This window comes from Gadus morhua, chromosome 3 (genome assembly GCF_902167405.1).
Source record: "Gadus morhua chromosome 3, gadMor3.0, whole genome shotgun sequence".
NCBI lineage: Eukaryota > Metazoa > Chordata > Actinopteri > Gadiformes > Gadidae > Gadus > Gadus morhua.
Window position 1 is genome coordinate 11,420,174 of NC_044050.1, and position 17,500 is coordinate 11,437,673.

General features: G+C 50.4%; 1 protein-coding gene across 3 annotated transcripts in view; it reads left to right on the forward strand.

Moving 5' to 3' along the window:
• Positions 1 to 17,500, forward strand: part of dlc1 (DLC1 Rho GTPase activating protein) — a 100,629-nt gene that overhangs the window by 67,155 nt on the left and 15,974 nt on the right. For 2 of the 3 annotated variants that reach the window (XM_030351122.1, XM_030351125.1), the window contains 4 exons: positions 8,000 to 8,071; positions 11,026 to 11,107; positions 13,573 to 13,636; positions 16,107 to 17,500. The exon at positions 16,107 to 17,500 is cut by the window's right edge and continues 399 nt beyond it. In XM_030351122.1, coding sequence (XP_030206982.1) covers positions 8,000 to 8,071; positions 11,026 to 11,107; positions 13,573 to 13,636; positions 16,107 to 17,500 — 1,612 coding nt within the window. Of the gene's footprint in view, positions 78 to 7,999; positions 8,072 to 11,025; positions 11,108 to 13,572; positions 13,637 to 16,106 lie in introns of all 3 variants that reach the window. The other variant, XM_030351123.1, reaches the window with a different exon arrangement.

Below are 17,500 nucleotides of genomic sequence, written 5' to 3' on the forward strand. Positions count from 1 at the left end.
GTCGCATCCAAGAGCGCAACACGGGAGTATATTCTTAACCCGCTCGAGATCCCAGGCATCCGAAATGATACTTACTCGTAAGTAGAAACCCAATTGAATATCATATCTATTCATAAAAAAATAATTGTAACGCACATTCAACTAACGGATACCGAAAGCACGTCTGCCCGTATCGGGAGTGCTGAAGTTGGTGATTAATGAGGTCGAGTTTATTAAAATCTTAGGGTAGTTTTTCTGAATCCTGTCCGCTATGCGAACTCAATCTGAAGGAGATCTGGTGAGCGCAGCATCGCTGCGGGCTGTCAGACAACCCTCTGTGGAGAGCGGACACTGCTCCCAGGGGACGGGGATAAGTGGAAAAAAACCTGGTTTGGGCTTTCTTCTCCCATCTCCATGTGGTGGATGTATTGCACATTTATAACTGTGGGTCAACTAAGTGCAATACCGTTGCCTATGCGTTTGCGGTTTTATGTTTTTACAACGCCTGCTCCTGCGCTCTCAAAGGCTGCGTTTAGTCAGAGGGACTCGATGCCCTTTTGCCCGGACCTTTTGAGAGGAGCAGCGTCTGTTGAGTGCTCAATGCGGCCTTATTTTAAAGACGACTTTGGGAGACGAAACGTGAAAATTTTCTTTACCCTCGGCTGTTTGCCCGAGGGAAACCTTGCCTCCGTAGGTTTTAGAGGGACTAGTTACCCCCTGCTTTAATGTCCTTTAAGACCAGCCAATATTCAGCTGGCTCGGCCAACGAGCAGCAGTATAACCAGGGACTTGTATATACCAATTGCTTCTTATGGTTTAAACTTTATTTCCACCGTTAATTTCTCTTTTTCAAAAAAGTAAACCGACCATAACACCGACTTCCTGTCTGTCTTCCTGCCATGCATTGGCTGGAGGGTCTGGCCTTTGCTGCAGCATCCATCTGCGCTTCTTTTGTCAAACAGGATGTATGCTGGGGCCTTATCTGAAGGATTTATATTCACAGTCAAACACACACACACACACGCGCGCACACACACACACACACACACACACACACACACACACACACACACACACACACACACACACACACACACACACACACACACACACACACACACACACACACACACACACACACACACACCCTGTCCTCTGAAGAAACCCAGGTATCTCAGTGTTTGTGCTCTCAACCCATCCTTTTTTTCCCCTGGCCGCAACTTTGACTTGATGTTGATCAGCACGCAGCCGGGTTATCATTGTCACTGTCTATCGTTGGTTTGATGGTTGCGGGGGACAGGACCGGTTCCCCCACCCCCTCCTGATGGGTCAGGGTGGAGGGCCGTAGGGGTGAAGAGGGCCGTGGTTCTGGTCACCTGATCTGAGGAGTGGTGGAGCTCTGAGAGACCATAAATCTGTCATCAGGGGAGCTGGGAGACCTTTTGAGTTAGCCCTGCGTTGATCCATCTGGGCCAGCTGTCTCTCTCTCTCTCTCTCTCTCTCTCTTTCTTTCTCTCTCTCTCTCTCTCTCTCTCTCTCTCTCTCTCTCTCTCTCTCTCTCTCTCTCTCTCTCTCTCTCTCTCTCTCTCTCTCTCTCTCTTTATATCTCTCTTGGTCTCCCTCTCTCTCTTTATTTCTTTCTTTACATCTCTCTTGGTCTCTCTTTCTCTTTATATCTCTCTTGATTTCTCTATCTCGTTTTTCTTTTTCTTTTTCTCTTTCTCACTGTCTCTCCTTGTTTCTCACTGTCCCTCTTTCTCCCTCTCAGTTTCCATCTCTTTCTTTTTCTACGCTGTCACTCTTGCATGGCGGCCTGTGTGTGTGTGTGTCGGCTGACAGGTGGTGGGTATGTGGCGTGGTCCTATGGAACGGCATGGTTCATTATAACTATCCTCTGGTCTGTGTGAGCCTGTGTGTATGTATGTGTGTGTGTGTTGTGTGGGTCCTTGGGGGATTGGATCCCTCAACCAGCCAGATGGCGGTGTTCTGGTTGTTCTGGCCCCGACCGTCTCACGTTGCTCCTCCGTGAAGACCATGGAGGAAGGGCAGATGAGCCCACCACCCGACACCCCCTAAAACCAAGCCGTGTTGACATTCCTCCGTGGGACTCACTCCGACCAGCCTCCTCCGCCCCATCCCCTGTCGCCACGGAGACGACGATATGCTAGGTGCAGACCGCGACCTTAGCGGTTCTCTTGTCCGGACCGCCATCGGCCCCAGGAGCTGCTTTCAGCTCTCCTTCTCACCTGTCTGGGCGCCACACTCGGCGGCCCCTTGAGACGCAGAGGGCGCCACGCTGGAGGTGATAAGAACCTTCTGATGGGGCTTGTTACACTGTTTGACAGCCGACACTCCCAGACCCCTCCCCCCCCCCCCCCCGTCCCGCCGGTAAATACGGATAAGATAAACCCTGATAACGGGGGAACCCGATGGTTGGTGAGTCGGCCCTAATCGGAGGACTTCAAAGCCTTCATTCGTTGTATTGAGATCGCTGACCTCCGGCCTGCCGTATACGGAGCCGAGAGTCTTTGAGGTGAGGGGCAGATTGCTTTGTTTGCACGAGCCGGCTCAACCCACGCCCACGTGGACCCGGGAGCCGCCGGCACCCAGGCCAGACCACAACCTGCCTCCGCCGCGCTGGAGGGGAACTCTGGCCGCCGATTGTGAGAACTTCCTGTCACAGGAAGAGAGAGCGCGAGAGAGAGAGAGAGAGAGAGAGAGAGAGACGAGGGGGGAGTGGAGTTGAACTGAGAGTAGAGGGAAGAAGTAGGAGAGCGAAAGAGAGGGAAGGATGGAGAGAAAGAGAGAGAGCGAGCGAGGGGGGGAGCCGAGTTTAAATTAGAGTAGAGGGATGGATAGAGAGAAAGAGGGAGAAGGGGGGAGCGGAGTTGAACGGAGAGTAGAGGGAGGGTGAGAGAAAAGAGGGGAGGAAGAAGGAGGGAGCAGAGTTGAACTGAGAAGAAGGATGGGAAGGAAAATCAAGAGAGAAGGAGGGAGAGAGAGGGAGAAGGGGAGAGCAGAGTTGAACTGAGAGAGAGATGAGAGAAAGACCACAGGGTGCTTTTTTGGGGGGTAATTTTAGATCTGAACAGTGGACATAGGGGGTTAGGATTAGGTCCAACCCCGACCCCCCCCCCCCCCTCCCCTGCAAGCAGTTCAATTTTGGCTGCATTCCAAAATAAACCCCCGCCCCTTGTGATCCGTCTGAGATCTCTATTAGGATTACGCTCTCCTCGGTGCTGCTCCCTCTCTCTACTCTCCATACGGCTGTCTTTCACCGCTGTAAAATCAGCCTTGACACACATCGAGCACACACTGACACACACACACACACACAGACACACACACACACACAGACACACATTGCCTGGACCAGAACACATACATGCTCACACGCACACACACCCACATACACACCTGTACAAACACAATGCCTGGACCCGGACACACACACACACACACACACAAACACTGCCTGGACCAGGTAACACACTCATACAATCTCACACACACGTATTCGCACCTCAAGGGTTTCCGTCAGTCTGTTCATATCAGCCAAGGCAAATATAATGCCCCAATGTCGTTACAGCAGTTTGGGAACCCCCCTGAGATCTTATGAGAACTGTTTCCTCGATAACTGTTGAAGCCATAAAACATTGTTTTACAGACAGAGACCCGGGGACCTGGATGTGTTTCGGTCCGCTCATCATGGGACTGGAGTAGCCGCTCTGGCATTTTATAGTTTTACCTTCACGTGTGCTTCTGAAACCTCAAATTCAAATGACTGTTCTACCGGGGGCACACGTGCGTGTCTGAATTGTGATATGTGTGGCTGGATGTAGTGTGTGACTGCATGGGATGTGTGTTTCTGTATGTAGTATGTGTCTGTATGAGATGTCTGTTTCTGTATGTGATGTTTGTTTCTGTATGTAGTGTGTGTCTGTATGAGATGTCTGTTTCTGTATGTGATGTTTGTTTCTGTATGTAGTGTGTGCCTGTATGTGGCATGTGTTGGTATTTCATGTGTATCTGTCTTGAGTTGTGTGTGCATGAACAGAGAAATGTAGTTTTGTCTCTCCGTAGTTTTGTCTCTTCAGCACTATTAAACAACAGAGAATAAGAGTTAATTCGGAGAAAGGGATAGGGTTAAAGATAAAGTGTTCAGTGTTTATACATACACAAGCATTTTCTGTGTGTGTGTGTGTGTGTGTGTGTGTGTGTGTGTGTGTGTGTGTGTGTGTGTGTGTGTGTGTGTGTGTGTGTGTGTGTGTGTGTGTGTGTGTTTGTGCGTGCGTGCGTGCGTGCGTGCGTGCGTGCGTGCGTGCGTGTGTGTGTGTGTGTGTGTGTGTGTGTGAGAGCACAGATGCTGCTGGAATGTCCATGCTGGGTCAACCTCCCACTGTTTTGCGTCTAAAGTCATTGGGGGATAAAACAGCAGAGAGAGAGAGAGCACAGGGCAGTCTTTTCTGTTATTTCTGGTTTAGCTGAAGATCTTTTTGAGGACGTTGGAGCATCGGTTTGTGCTCCAAACAGTGAGGCACCTAATTACAAGATAACCAGATGTACGGGAGGAATGTGTTGCGGCATAGCAGTAGCTGGCGTTTTCAAAAGCAATGAACAGCATGTCAGTGTGACACACCACGACCTCGGACCAGAGGAGGAACTGATGTTACTCAAAGTCCCTCCTTCTTTAATCGCTAGCCAACAGAAGGGGGTGGGAGAAAAGCCGGCCTAGCCAACTGACAAGTGCTTCAATATTGCGGTGAGTCTCATTGTGTCCTGCCGCTACGACGACGTTAGCTAGGTACACACAATCGCCGGAGACGTTGTTTGCCTTGGCCGGCTCCCCGCCGATTCTCCGGGCCCCAAGACAAGCCAGGGTGGGGCTTCTTCAGGGGCCGGGTGGTCTCAGAGAGGGAGGTTGTCTCTTCCTGTGAGGGAAGCAGGAAGAGGAAGTGAGGTAGTTGCCTGGCTAGGGATGAGGAATATTGGGTGGAATGGTGTGAAAGTGCAGAATATAAAGGATGCACACCCTTTAAAACCCAGAATGGTGAGGGCAAGCATCAGGGCGACGAAGTGAAATGGTCTATGTTCAATTATTTTATCTTATTTAATTCAGACTCTTTTCTGTCTCACCATAAGAATGCAACGGAAATTTTTTTTTTTTTTTTGTACCAGCCCAGATGTATGCATTGTTGATGCATTCTCTGTGTGTGTGTGTGTGTGTGTGTGTGTGTGTGTGTGTGTGTGTGTGTGTGTGTGTGTGTGTGTGTGTGTGTGTGTGTGTGTGTGTGTGTGTGTGTGTGTGTGTGTCTGTGTGTGTGTGTGTGTGTAAGCTTGGCGTTCTATTGTTAGGTTGTTTGTGCGAGATGCCCCTGTCCGCTTCCTGCAGGCAAACAAAAGACAGAAACATATTTTGAGTGTGTAATATGAGTAGAGAACTCGCATCACCTTAGAATATATATTTAATGACTATTATTTAGTATTATATTATCATACTTTCATACAATATTCGGGGTCACCAGCCATAAGTAATTCTCATAGCTGTAACAGGGTAACATACATTTTAAGAAATAGGTAGCTGAACTGGACCACTTCTCCAACTAATCCTGGCTTTAAACCATAGCATACCCCAGTGCTCGTCTTTGATTTGTGTTGGGTGGGCAGGGAGGTCCATGTCAGCTTGTCTTTGATATTCATTACAATTGTTCAAATGTCTCCTTATTGGTTTGCGCTTAAGCATGAGTTTGGCCTTTGCAAACGCACACACACACACGCACACACACACACACACACACACACACACACACACACACACACACACACACACACACACAGACACACACACACACACACACACACACACACACACACACACACACACACACACACACACACATGCATGCGTACGCATCCCACAACCCCATGCAACATGCCGGCCCCCAAGAATGTTAGGTGTTCTTTCATTCACAATTTACTCTGTACCGGTACTGGCCCCAGCAAACACCACCGCAGAAAACCTATGGAATTCTCAGCCAGTCAAGAGAGAGAGAGAGAGAAGCTGGCCTCTATTGTAACACAAATGAGCTGTAAAACATGTCTGTTAATGCTGTTTGACACCCGTTTACATGCTGGTGTCACCGGGCTGGCTCGAGGAATTCCTGGCGCGCTGGGGAGGGAGAACTGTGTCTTGCTCGCGTCACACCTTGTTGCCAGAGCTGTGTCTGCCGTCTGGGCTTGTTGTTGGTATGTAAATGCTTGTGTACGCTTCAAGCTCAGACTCTGGGACCCTCTAAGGGCCGCCGCCTGGTTTGTTTCTTCTTGCCTCTCTCCGTGTCTCTCCCTCGCTGAGAGTCTGGTACCTGGTCGCTTGATCATCAAGGTTTAGCATTTGATCCGTCATCTGCCCTTCTCCTATCCGTCTTGTTATTTCTTCGCTCTTTTTCTATCGTTTCCTTGTCTTGCTGTCTCTTTATCGTTCCTTCTTCCTCTCTTTCTGTCTGTCTTGTGTTCAAACCAAACAAAATCAATTTGTGGTCCTCCTTCTGTGGTCACTACACGCTGCTTTTTTTCTGCTTTCGTGTGTCCTTGTGCCAAAGTTAGAAATGGGAGCCATTCCATTTAGCTCTGAAATGAGGTGGAACCTTTCTCTCTCTCTCTCTCTCTCTCTCTCTCTCTCTCTCTCTCTCTCTCTCTCTCTCTCTCTCTCTCTCTCTCTCTCTCTCTCTCTCTCTCTCTCTCTCTCTCTCTCTCTCTCTCTCTTTCTATCTCTCTCTTGCTGTACTAAGGAGGGAGCTAACCATCTGCATCCCTTAACCAATAATTAGTGAAATCACACTCAGACGCAGACTCTCCCACTCGAAGGGAAAAGGGATATAAACACGTGGTAATCGGCGATAGCAAAGATTGCACCCAGGATTCAACCGCAGTATTTGAGGTCAACTTGTGTAAACTTGAGTTTGTCTGCAACGTTTGCACTTACACTGTTCACACCTTCTGTAAACAGGGTCTTTAAGGATGTCTAGAACTACGTAGCTTCCGTAGCAGCAGTTCATTCTCATTATGGAGCTAGTACCATACTTGATGTTCTCCCACCGTAAAGTCAGACACTCCTTCGGGATCAGAAGCCGGTGATGGAGGGGGGGGGGGGGGAGTCTACGTCTGCCGTCTCGGTTGTCCAAACTTGTGTCTGTGGAGCATTAGCCAATCAGAAGAGCCCATCATCGGCTGCCATTTGGCATATACGATCTAAAGAGCTTCTGCAGATAATAGGGAGGACCCCCACTCCAATACACACACACACACACAGTAAACCCTAGCCTCCACTCTGGGTACTTAGCAGAACAAGCCCAAATGTCACACCCCCTGCCAAAGGAGGGGAGGGGGCTGTCAGTCAGCCCTTGACAATATGTCAACACACTGTAAATGAGATGCTGGACACTTCTCAGTGTCCGGACAGTCATGTGTGTGTGTTAAAGAAGTGTTTCTGCGTGTGTGTTAAAGAAGTGTTTGTGTGTATGCGTTTGTGTTTGTGTGTGTGCTGGGGTGCCTATTTTCACAAATTGCGTAAAGGGTGCTTTTGAATCTGAGCTTTACTGGGCTGTGTGTGTGTGTGTGTGTGTGTGTGTGTGTGTGTGTGTGTGTGTGTGTGTGTGTGTGTGTGTGTGTGTGTGTGTGTGTGTGTGTGTGTGTGTGTGTGTGTGTGTGTGTGTGTGTGTGTGTGTGTCGTGTGCATCATTTGAGAGGCGAGAGAGATGGCTAAAAAAGGTGAAAGGGTTCATGTCTGGAAAGCAAATCAATTGTCTGCTGTACATCTTTTGCTGTTAGACTTGATCATATGTTTGATCTACTTTCAGATTTATAGTAGCTGTGTATATCTATTTTCAAGATGTTTGAGGTTATGTTGGGATGTATTTCACTCTCTTTCCCTCCCACCGGCCCGACAGATGTCCTGATGAAGTGATAAATCTTGTGTCCCACATGGCCTCACCCCCTCTCTGTCTGTCTCCCGTATCTGCAGAAATAGAAGCCAAGGAGGCGTGTACCTGGCTGAGGGCTGCAGGGTTCCCCCAGTACGCACAGCTCTATGAAGGTATGGACCCCCAACGTGATCACACCACCAACATAAGACTCCTATCAGAGCCCCAATGATTCTCCTATTGGATCTCCGCCATCATACTCACGTCAGACTCCATACAGACCCCCCATCATAATCCTATGAGACCCCCCCCATCATACTCTCATCAGACTCAATACAGAACCCCCCTCATGCTCCTATGAGACCTTTCCCGATCATGCTCCCATCAGACTTCTATCAGAGCCCCTTCATTCCATGAAGCACTAGGGACGTTGAAGTGATTCTTCTCTGTTGAAGAATTAGATATAAATTTAGTTTTATCTGCCCTCTTATTTCAATGTATGGTGTCCTGCTTTTCCTGGAGATTATAATTCTCCCTTGGTATGCACTTTATCTAATCTAACACTGTAGCGCGTTTGAACAAGTATTACTTATAATCTAACACGGTGAGAAATTATCCCAGAGTCACAGCGTTTGGTTCTCATGGAGGTGTTAATACAGTGGATTGCTTATGTTGCTGTGTCGTTGCAAAGGTTTCCAAATTAAACACATGGACTGCTTTACAGTCACCAGTAGCCAAAGAAATACATGATAGTGATAGTTATCATGTATTTCATTATAGTTCCTTCAGACGGGATAAATTGTTGAGATTGTTGAGAATTGTTCTGTAAAATAATTTTCAAAACCTTGAGATACACAGACAAACAAACACACACACACACACACACACACACACACACACACACACACACACACACACACACACACACACACACACACACACACACACACACACACACACACACACACTCCAGGACATTCCTGAGGAGTAAGGTAGGAGTTGACACTTGGCGTCAATGCATTACTTCACTGAGCAGGTAGATAAACAACTAAATCCCTCTTCATAATCCTGACCACAGCTCACACTAGATAAACACACACACCAAACAAGAACTTACTAGTTTTAAAGTAAAACCCACAGCCAGAATCTGTACAGGGACAATGCTCCACCTCTTCCTCCACTTTCAAATGAACATTGACCGAACACAGTTAACCGTACCTTAGACTAGAGAGTGACTTGCCCCTCTATAGTGCAATATGCACAGTATTTATACAACCACGGGCCCCCATCAGACACTGAGTTTTAGTAGCCTCGGGCGGCTTTTTAAAGTGTTTCCAATGACAGTGCAGTGTTTTTTCCTCACCGCTTCTGCCTTGCTGAGCCCCTTGTGGGAAAAGACCAAGCGAGCTGCTTCTTTTTTTTTTATTTTTTTTTTTACTGTAGGCAGAAACTTAAAGAAAAAGGCAGTGAGCTGCGCACTGCATATTTTCAGGTTGCAAAATGCCCTTTGTCTGATTGGGGCCACGGGCAGCCCGCCCTCTAAATGTTGCTGGTTCTATTCCCAGAGAACCTAGCTGGCTGTGCCAGAGTTAGGTCTTCAGCGTTTCTATTCCTTCCCTTTCTTTTTTCCCTTAGACGGGGGGGGGATAAAGCTAAGACAGCATACCACACACACTCACATTCAAACACACTCTGAAACCCCCATTTATCCAGATCTGCTGCCAGCTTAGTCACAGCCAGCTATGGAATTTGAACACAGACTCATCGTGAAGTTTTTTCTCTCTCCCCTTTTCTTCCCTTGTATCCAAAAGACAATTGATCCCCCCCCCCCCCGCCCCTCACCCCCCACCCACACCCCTGTGTCTGTTGTGTGGTCAGGTTCAGGGAGGATAAGCTCACAAAGATAGCCCCGTGGATCACTCAGTACAGTACTGCCGAGGTGCGTGTCTCCCCTCTGACTGGTGGGTGGTCAGGGTCTTATCGCTGCCGACGCACCACCGAGGCCTGTGGCTATCAGAACGCGGTTGACTCATCACATTGCGAGACTCAAAGCGGTGGGCACGCCACCTGCATTCACCTAGAGATCACAGATCCTGGCGATAGAACCGCTCATTCCTGCTGTTAAGAAGTAGGAATCGTAACATTCCCTGTGGAAGAGCAGTATTACTCACTGTAAACATACAATGCAGTTGACTACTTGGTATTATTAACTCAATGGCAGATGTTTTTTTCCCCAAGCAACTTGAATTTGTTTCGAATATATTAGAATGTACCATGTTAAGAAGTACTTATACTGTAACAGTTGAAGAAATGTTGCTGATTATAATTTAAGTTTGTAGAAATGTAAGAACTACCACGGACAACTGTGGTAGTGGCGTAGTGGCGGTAATATAAAGAGGTCGAAAACAAAGAGGAAACAGCATCAGTTTGGAAGGCCTGAGTGTTTAGTGCCATTCCTCCATCGACCCCCCCTCGCCCCCATCTAACCCTTACCCCACTTCACCCCACCCCTCACCTCCCCCCCCCCTCACCTTCTCCACCCCTCCACAGAGGTCTAAAAGCAAGCTGCAGCTGTGTTTGTTTGGCCTGCTAAGACGCTACTTCCTCTCCTAGCTGTGCAACTGGGCTGGGTGGGGGCAGGGGGGGAAGGGTGGAGGACCCCATTCATATTGAGAGGGTGGGGGAGGCTGAGAGGGAGGGGGAGGTTGGTGAGTGGGGGGGGGGAGGGTATCTTAAGCTATATCTAAGCACAGGGATCTTATCGGTGATAGGAATATGATCTTGTTAATCTTGCGTTGTCTGTCTGTCTGTCTGTCGGTCTGTCTGTCTGTCTGTCTGTCTGTCTGTCTGTCTGTCTTTCTCTCTGTCTGTCTGTCTCTCCCTCTCTCCCTCTCTCTCTCTCTCTCTCTCTCTCTCTCTCTCTCTCTCTGTCTCTCTCTCTCTCTCTCTCTCTCTCTCTCTCTCTCTCTCTCTCTCTCTCTCTCTCTCTCTCTCTCTCTCTCTCTCTCGCTCTCTCTCTCTCTCTCTCTCTCTCTCTCTCTCTCTCTCTCTCTCTCTCTCTCTCTCTCTCTCTCTCTCTCTCTTTCCCTGTCTGTTCCTGTGTCTCTCTACCACGTTATTGGTCCAGACGCCCAGTTCCCGATCGACATCTCCTCCGTCACCAGAGATCACGACTTCCTGGACCGAGACGCCATCGAGGCGCTCTGCAGGTGAGCCTCCGAACAAAACCTCCCTCTCTCTCTCCCTCTCTCTATCTCTCTCTGTCTTTTTCTACCACTGTCTCCGCCTCTTTGTTTCCATCTCGATTTCTTTATCTCCCTCTCTCTCTCTCTCTCTCTCTCTCTCTCTCTCTCTCTCTCTCTCTCTCTCTCTCTCTCTCTCTCTCTCTCTCTCTCTCTCTCGCTCTCTCTCTCTCTCTCTCTCTCTCTCTCTCTCTCTCTCTCTCTCTCTCTCTCTCTCTCTCTGGCTCTCCATGTATGGGTTGTTCTTTTCACCTTATATTTCTTCTCTCTTAGTTTTCCTTTTTCGTTATCTCCTGATTTTCCCTCAAATGACTCCATGCTGGCTGAGCTTCAAAGTGGGGCGTGATCCAGATTTTCTGATCCAATGAAAGAGGAAGAAGATAAGAGGCTCAGATCCATCTGAGCCTTTTTACACACACACACAGACACACCAAAACAATCTCACATTTATACAGACACACACACACTCACACACATAGACACACATATGTTGTAAAAAACACCCACACAAACTCGCATACAGACACAGAATCTCATATTTACACACAAAGACAAAAACACACACTCACACACACACACACACATACAACTTCAAAAACACTCAGACACTTAGATAAAAACACAGAATCTCACATTTAAACACACAGACACACTCACACACGCACACTCTCAAAAACACCCAGACACGGACATAAAAACACAGAATCTCACATTTACACACAAGAATGTACACACACTATCTCTCTCACACACACACAGTCTAATGCAACGACTCATGTTGCTGTGGTTTGGGGAGTCGATATGGGTTGAATACCTCTGAAGGTTCTGAAAACTCCCCTCTTCTCGTACCGATTAATTGCTCAGAGGTCCAGTCAAGCACTATTTTAGTGACAAACGGAAAAGGATTTCCTTCAATTGGACCTCGGCTGTGCTTCATTATGTGATAACAACACACACATATAAATAAATATATATTATTTATTAATCAGTATTACCATTAAAACTATAAATGTGAACAATAGTCAGTCAAATCCCATTAACAGCTCAGCCATTGGAGGGTAAAGGGATATAAACACATCATAACCTACCATAGAAACTCCACCCGGGTTTGATTCAGCAGTATAAATTTAATGCAGTCATAATGAAAATACATTTCCAACCAAATCGAAAGGGATGAGTTGTGTTCGGCACATTGTAAAGTTACACATCAACTGCCAAAACGCGAAAACCCCTATTGGTATTGGTGGGGCGTGTGTGAGGGGAGGGGGGTTGGGGGGGAGGGGTAAGCCATGAGTGGTCCCTGGGTCCGTTTGTGTGTTGTGGCCTATGGCCCAGGCTCCAAGCAGCCAGTCTATAATGACTATTTAATGGACTGGGCTCCTTTATCAGGCTCCAGCTGTAGACCACAGCAGGGGTCTCCCCCTTCGCACATCTGGAAGACATCATCCCACCACCCCGTCTCGTCTCCTGCCAAGCCAGACCCCCCCCCCCCCCCCCCCCCCCCCATCCCCTCCCTCCACAGCACAAGTTCCCTCTTCCATCCTTCCATGCCTCCCCCCGCCCCCCCCCCCCCCCCATTGTTGTCACACGATCTGCCCTCCAGAGGGAGAACCCCCACCCCCCCATCTCCGCCCAGCGCCCCTCCCCGCCAGGTGGCTGGAGGAGGAGAGGGGGGGGGGGGTAAGCTGCTCCCCCAGCAGTTCTCTTTGCCCCAGTCCACCACTCTTCCTTTTCCTCCTCCCTCTCTCTCTCTCTCTACTTCTCTTTGCCTCTTCCGGTGCCTTTTATTTCTCCCCTCTTTCTCTCTCACTTTCTCTCTCTCGGTTTGCCTCTTCTCTTCCCAATTCTACTTTGTTGTTCATTTTCCTCCTCCCTCTCTTGCTCTCTCTTCTCCCTCGAGTCATGTTTTAAGTCCCAACCCTCCCACAAGTTCCCCACTGGTTATTCTTGTGAGACGCAGGGTGACCCTTCTGTGCTCCTCCACCCTCCCTCCCTCTTCTTCTCCCTCTCCTACTCTCTCTCCCTCTCTCTCTCTCTCTCTCTCACTCTCTCTCTCTCTCTCTCTCTCCCTCTCTCTCTCTCTCCCTCTCTCTCTCTCTCTCTCTCTCTCTCTCTCTCTCTCTCTCTCTCTCTCTCTCTCTCTCTTTGTGTGTGTGTTTCTCTCTCTGTCTTTCCGTCTTATGTTTGGGCTCCTTCACTCACCAGCTCATTACTACCTCTTTTCTCTCCCCTCTCTTCTCCTTCCGAGCCTCTATTCTTTCTTTCTCTCTGTCACCTCTTTCCTCCTTCCCTCCTTCCTGTTTCCTGTCGCTCTTATGTTAGCTGTGGTAGGGGTTAAAAAGGTCTCCGGTTGAAATATGTGATTGTCTAAAGGCTTGTTTTTAACTTGTGTGTGTGTGTGTGTGTGTGTGTGTGTGTGTTTGTGTTCACAGGAGGCTGAATACCCTCAACAAATGTGCTCTCATGAGACTAGAGATAACGCCACAGAGAAAGAGAGTAAGTGGCCTTGCGCAAGCCAACACCCACACACACACACACACACACACACACACAGACACACACACACAAACACACACACACATTCTCAAACACTCACACGCATACATATTCACAGCCATGTACTTATATTTTAAATGAATTTGTCTACTTTGTACCAATTTAATGTTTAACAGTGATTTGGGCTTTAAATCGCACTCTATGCCTCAATTTTTATTGGAGCTGTTGCAAGAACCACCAAAACAAACATTCATACTCACACAAATACACCCACATAGTGCAAACACACACGTAGGCACACACATCTAATAACAACGTGAGGTTGTTCAGGCATATTGCTCATAAAACGTAAGAGCACACAAACACACACACACAAACACAAATGTTGGCACACACATTAAATAAAAAAGCGAAGATGTTAAAGTACGTATATTGTCCTAAAACGAAAGAGCACACACACACACACACACACACACACACACACACAAAAACACACAAACACACACAAACACACACGTAGGCACACGCATAAAATAAGTAAGTGGGTTGTTTAGGCATAATGTTCATTACACATTAGAACACACACACATCCCACCCAAAGCGTCCCTCTTCCCCCACCTTGTATATCTGAGTGCCAAACCTGACTAAGGGCCACAGGGTAGAGCAGTTTCCTCTCATCTCGACGGTGCTGTATTCCCCATCGACGGCTTTGTGGCGACGGGACCCCCGGGCGGGGTCGGATCGCTTTCAGGTTCAAATGAAGGGGTCTGCGTTCACTAAGGACCTCCCGCCACTTACCTCACCCAAAACGTGTTCCCCCCGCTCTGCTCCTCAAATACTTCCTCATACCTTTGGCCTTCCATAAAAGGAAATGCACAGAGCCTTTCCCGCGTCCCCATAAACCTTTTTTCAATGTGTGTGGTAGGGCTCGTTATTATTTCCCCTTTTTATTGAATCAAAGAAACCACAGATTCTCGATAAGTAATTATAAGGCCGTGGTTTGTTGAGAAGACATTAAAAGACGGCTGATGTACCTCAAGGGCAGATCCGTCGCGCTTGGCTATTTTCTAATACAAGAGAGTGCTGCTTCATTCACATGTTTGGGAAAAACATCACCGATCTGCAACATCACTCCGGCTTACACAAGACCTTGCACAATGTCGGGCCATTGATGTCCTCAATCCCATTCGGAGAACGAAGAATCCCGGACAGATTACGCGAATGGTTAGACTTTGGAAACGGAGTCGCACACCGAATTCCCCTGGCTGCATGCACGCATACAAAGCCGTGTTCTTACAATAGAGAATATCAGAGCGTGACTTCTCCGCTGTCAAGTGAACATACGTCTTAATAGGCCGCGATTTTGTCGCACCCCCCCTTTACGACCGACCGGTCTTAAAGATTTCTCCCAGACGCAGCGTTTTCTCCCTTGTCTTTTAATGCCAGGATTACGACCCCCCCTCCCCCCTTACACTGCAGAAGGGCTGTTTGTTTAAGCCACTAAACCACGGCACCGTGGCTCAGGGTATTTCACTTTTAGACGAGAGTCCTGCAGACAGCCCCCTCAGAAGACCGAAGACCGGCACATCAAAGAGGAGGGGAGCGGGCGAAGGGCCTCGTTAAAGTGTTGTCTTTGGTTTGGTTTTATGGACTTTGGTCGCCACCTCTAACCGTGAAGAACTCACCTCTTAGGTCTCTTGAGTTCCCGTGCTCTGTGCCCTGAACCGTGTGTATGTGTGTGTGTGTGTGTATGTGTGTGTGTGTGTGTGTGTGTGTGTGTGTGTGTGTGTGTGTGTGTGTGTGTGTGTGTGTGTGTGTGTGTGTGTGTGTGTATGCTGTGTGTTTTGGTGTTTGACTTGTTTTCCTGAAGTACATACGTATTTCTTATGTTTTTGGGTTATTGTTATTGTGTCTCGCTGTGGTCTTTGTGTGTGTATGTGTGTGTGTGTTTGTGTGTTTATGTGTGTGTGTATATATGTGTGTGTGTGGGAGTGTGCGTCGGTTTGTGTGTGTGTGTGTGTGTGTGTGTGCGTGTGTTTGTCAGGGGAGGGGGCTGACCCTAGCCTGGCCGGCTGCAGGGTGAACTCTGGGGGTCATGGCAGAACGTCCTGGACTCAGCTGAACACAGATTAACTGGGCTGTATGTGTGTGTGTGTGTGTGTGTGTGTGTGTGTGTGTGTGTGTGTGTGTGTGTGTGTGTGTGTGTGTGTGTGTGTGTGTGTGTGTGTGTGTGTGTGTGTGTGTGTGTGTGTGTGTGTGTGTGTGTGCGTGCGTGCGTGTGTGTGTGTGTGTGCGTGTGTTTGAGAGAGGTTAACATCTCGCCCCTCTAAACTGAACCTATCAAACGGTTACTTTGATTGTAGAGCGTCCAAATAAGTGTTGATCGGCCCACTTTGGTTTGAAAGCAGCCCCAAGCATTGGCCCGAGAAACCACTAAACCTCTCCCCCCCCCCCCTCTCTCTCCCCCCAGAGCGAGGACTCGGATGAGGACGAGCCCTGCGCCATCAGCGGTCGCTGGACCTTCCAGCGGGACAGCAAGCGCTGGTCCCGCCTGGACCAGGAGCTGGACGTCTTCTCCTCCCTCACCGGCCTGGAGTTCTCCTCCCAGCCCCACGACCAGAGCTGCTCCGCCGCCGCCGCCGCCGCCGGCACCACGCCGGCGTCCCTGCGGGAGGGCCACAGCTCGGAGAGCGTGCTGACGGACCTCAGTGAGCAGCCCGAGGGGGGCTCCATCCACAGCGGCGGCAGCGTGAGCGGCGGCGCCGGCAGGGCGGGCGGCGACGACAAGAGCCGCGCCGGATCGGCCGGCCCGGCGCGGGCGTCGCCGGCGGCGGGCGCCACGCGCGCCAGCTCGGTGGCGAGCATGTGCTCCTCGTCCGGCACCGGCGGCTCGGGCTTCGCCAACGAGGACTCCACCTCGGACGGGGGGCCGCCGCCGTCCCCGCTGGAGCCGACGGGACAGTTCACCTTCGACACGCGCGGCGGGACGGGCCGCCTGGGCAGCCTGGACCGGGCGGGGGGCGGGGCCGAGGACGACGGCCTGGGGGGGGGAGGAGGAGGAGGAGGCGGTAAGAGCACGCGCTCCCGAGCCAAGAGCTTCCTCAAGAGGATGGAGAGCCTGCGCCTGCGCTCAGCCTCTTCCTCCTCCTCCTCCTCCTCCAAGAGGAAGAAGAAGCCGAGCGGCGGCAAGCTGGACATCAGCGGGCCCGTGGCGCGGCAGGGGCTGGACGACGAGAAGCTGGCCCACATGAACTGCGTGGACATCGCAAACCTCAACCACCGCAACCCGGCGCAGACCATGACGCTCAACCGCAACCGCGGCGTGCCCTACTCCACGCAGAACAGCAACGGCAGCACGGGCAGCACGGGCAGCAGCCAATCGGAGGCCAGCAGCGGCAGCACCGTCAGCACGCCCAGCCCCGTGACACGGGCGCGCAGCCACAGCACGGCGGCCGGCTCCACCAAGCGCGGGGGGATGTACCTGGAGGGCTTCGACCCCTTCAGCCTCCGGCAACAGTCCAAGACCGCCGGGACCGCCGGCTCCACGCCCCCGACCCCCCAGTCGGCCCTGGCGGCGGCGGCGGCCCCCGGCCCGGCCGGCTCCGGCCCCCGGGTCAGCGAGCAGAACCGCAGGAACAACCGCGGCGACAGCGTCGCCAGCCAGCCGCCGGCCGTGGAGGAGGAGGAGGAGGAGCAGGAGCGTGTCATCTTCTTCTTCCTCCCCGAGGGCCACAAGCCCGGGACCTTCCCCCGGGCCCTGCAGGACGGCAGCTGCAACAACAACAACAACGAGGACAGCAACGCCAACCCGGTGGTGCTGCGGGGCGGCCGCCCCAGTCGCCGGCGGCAACGCCACGGCTCGGC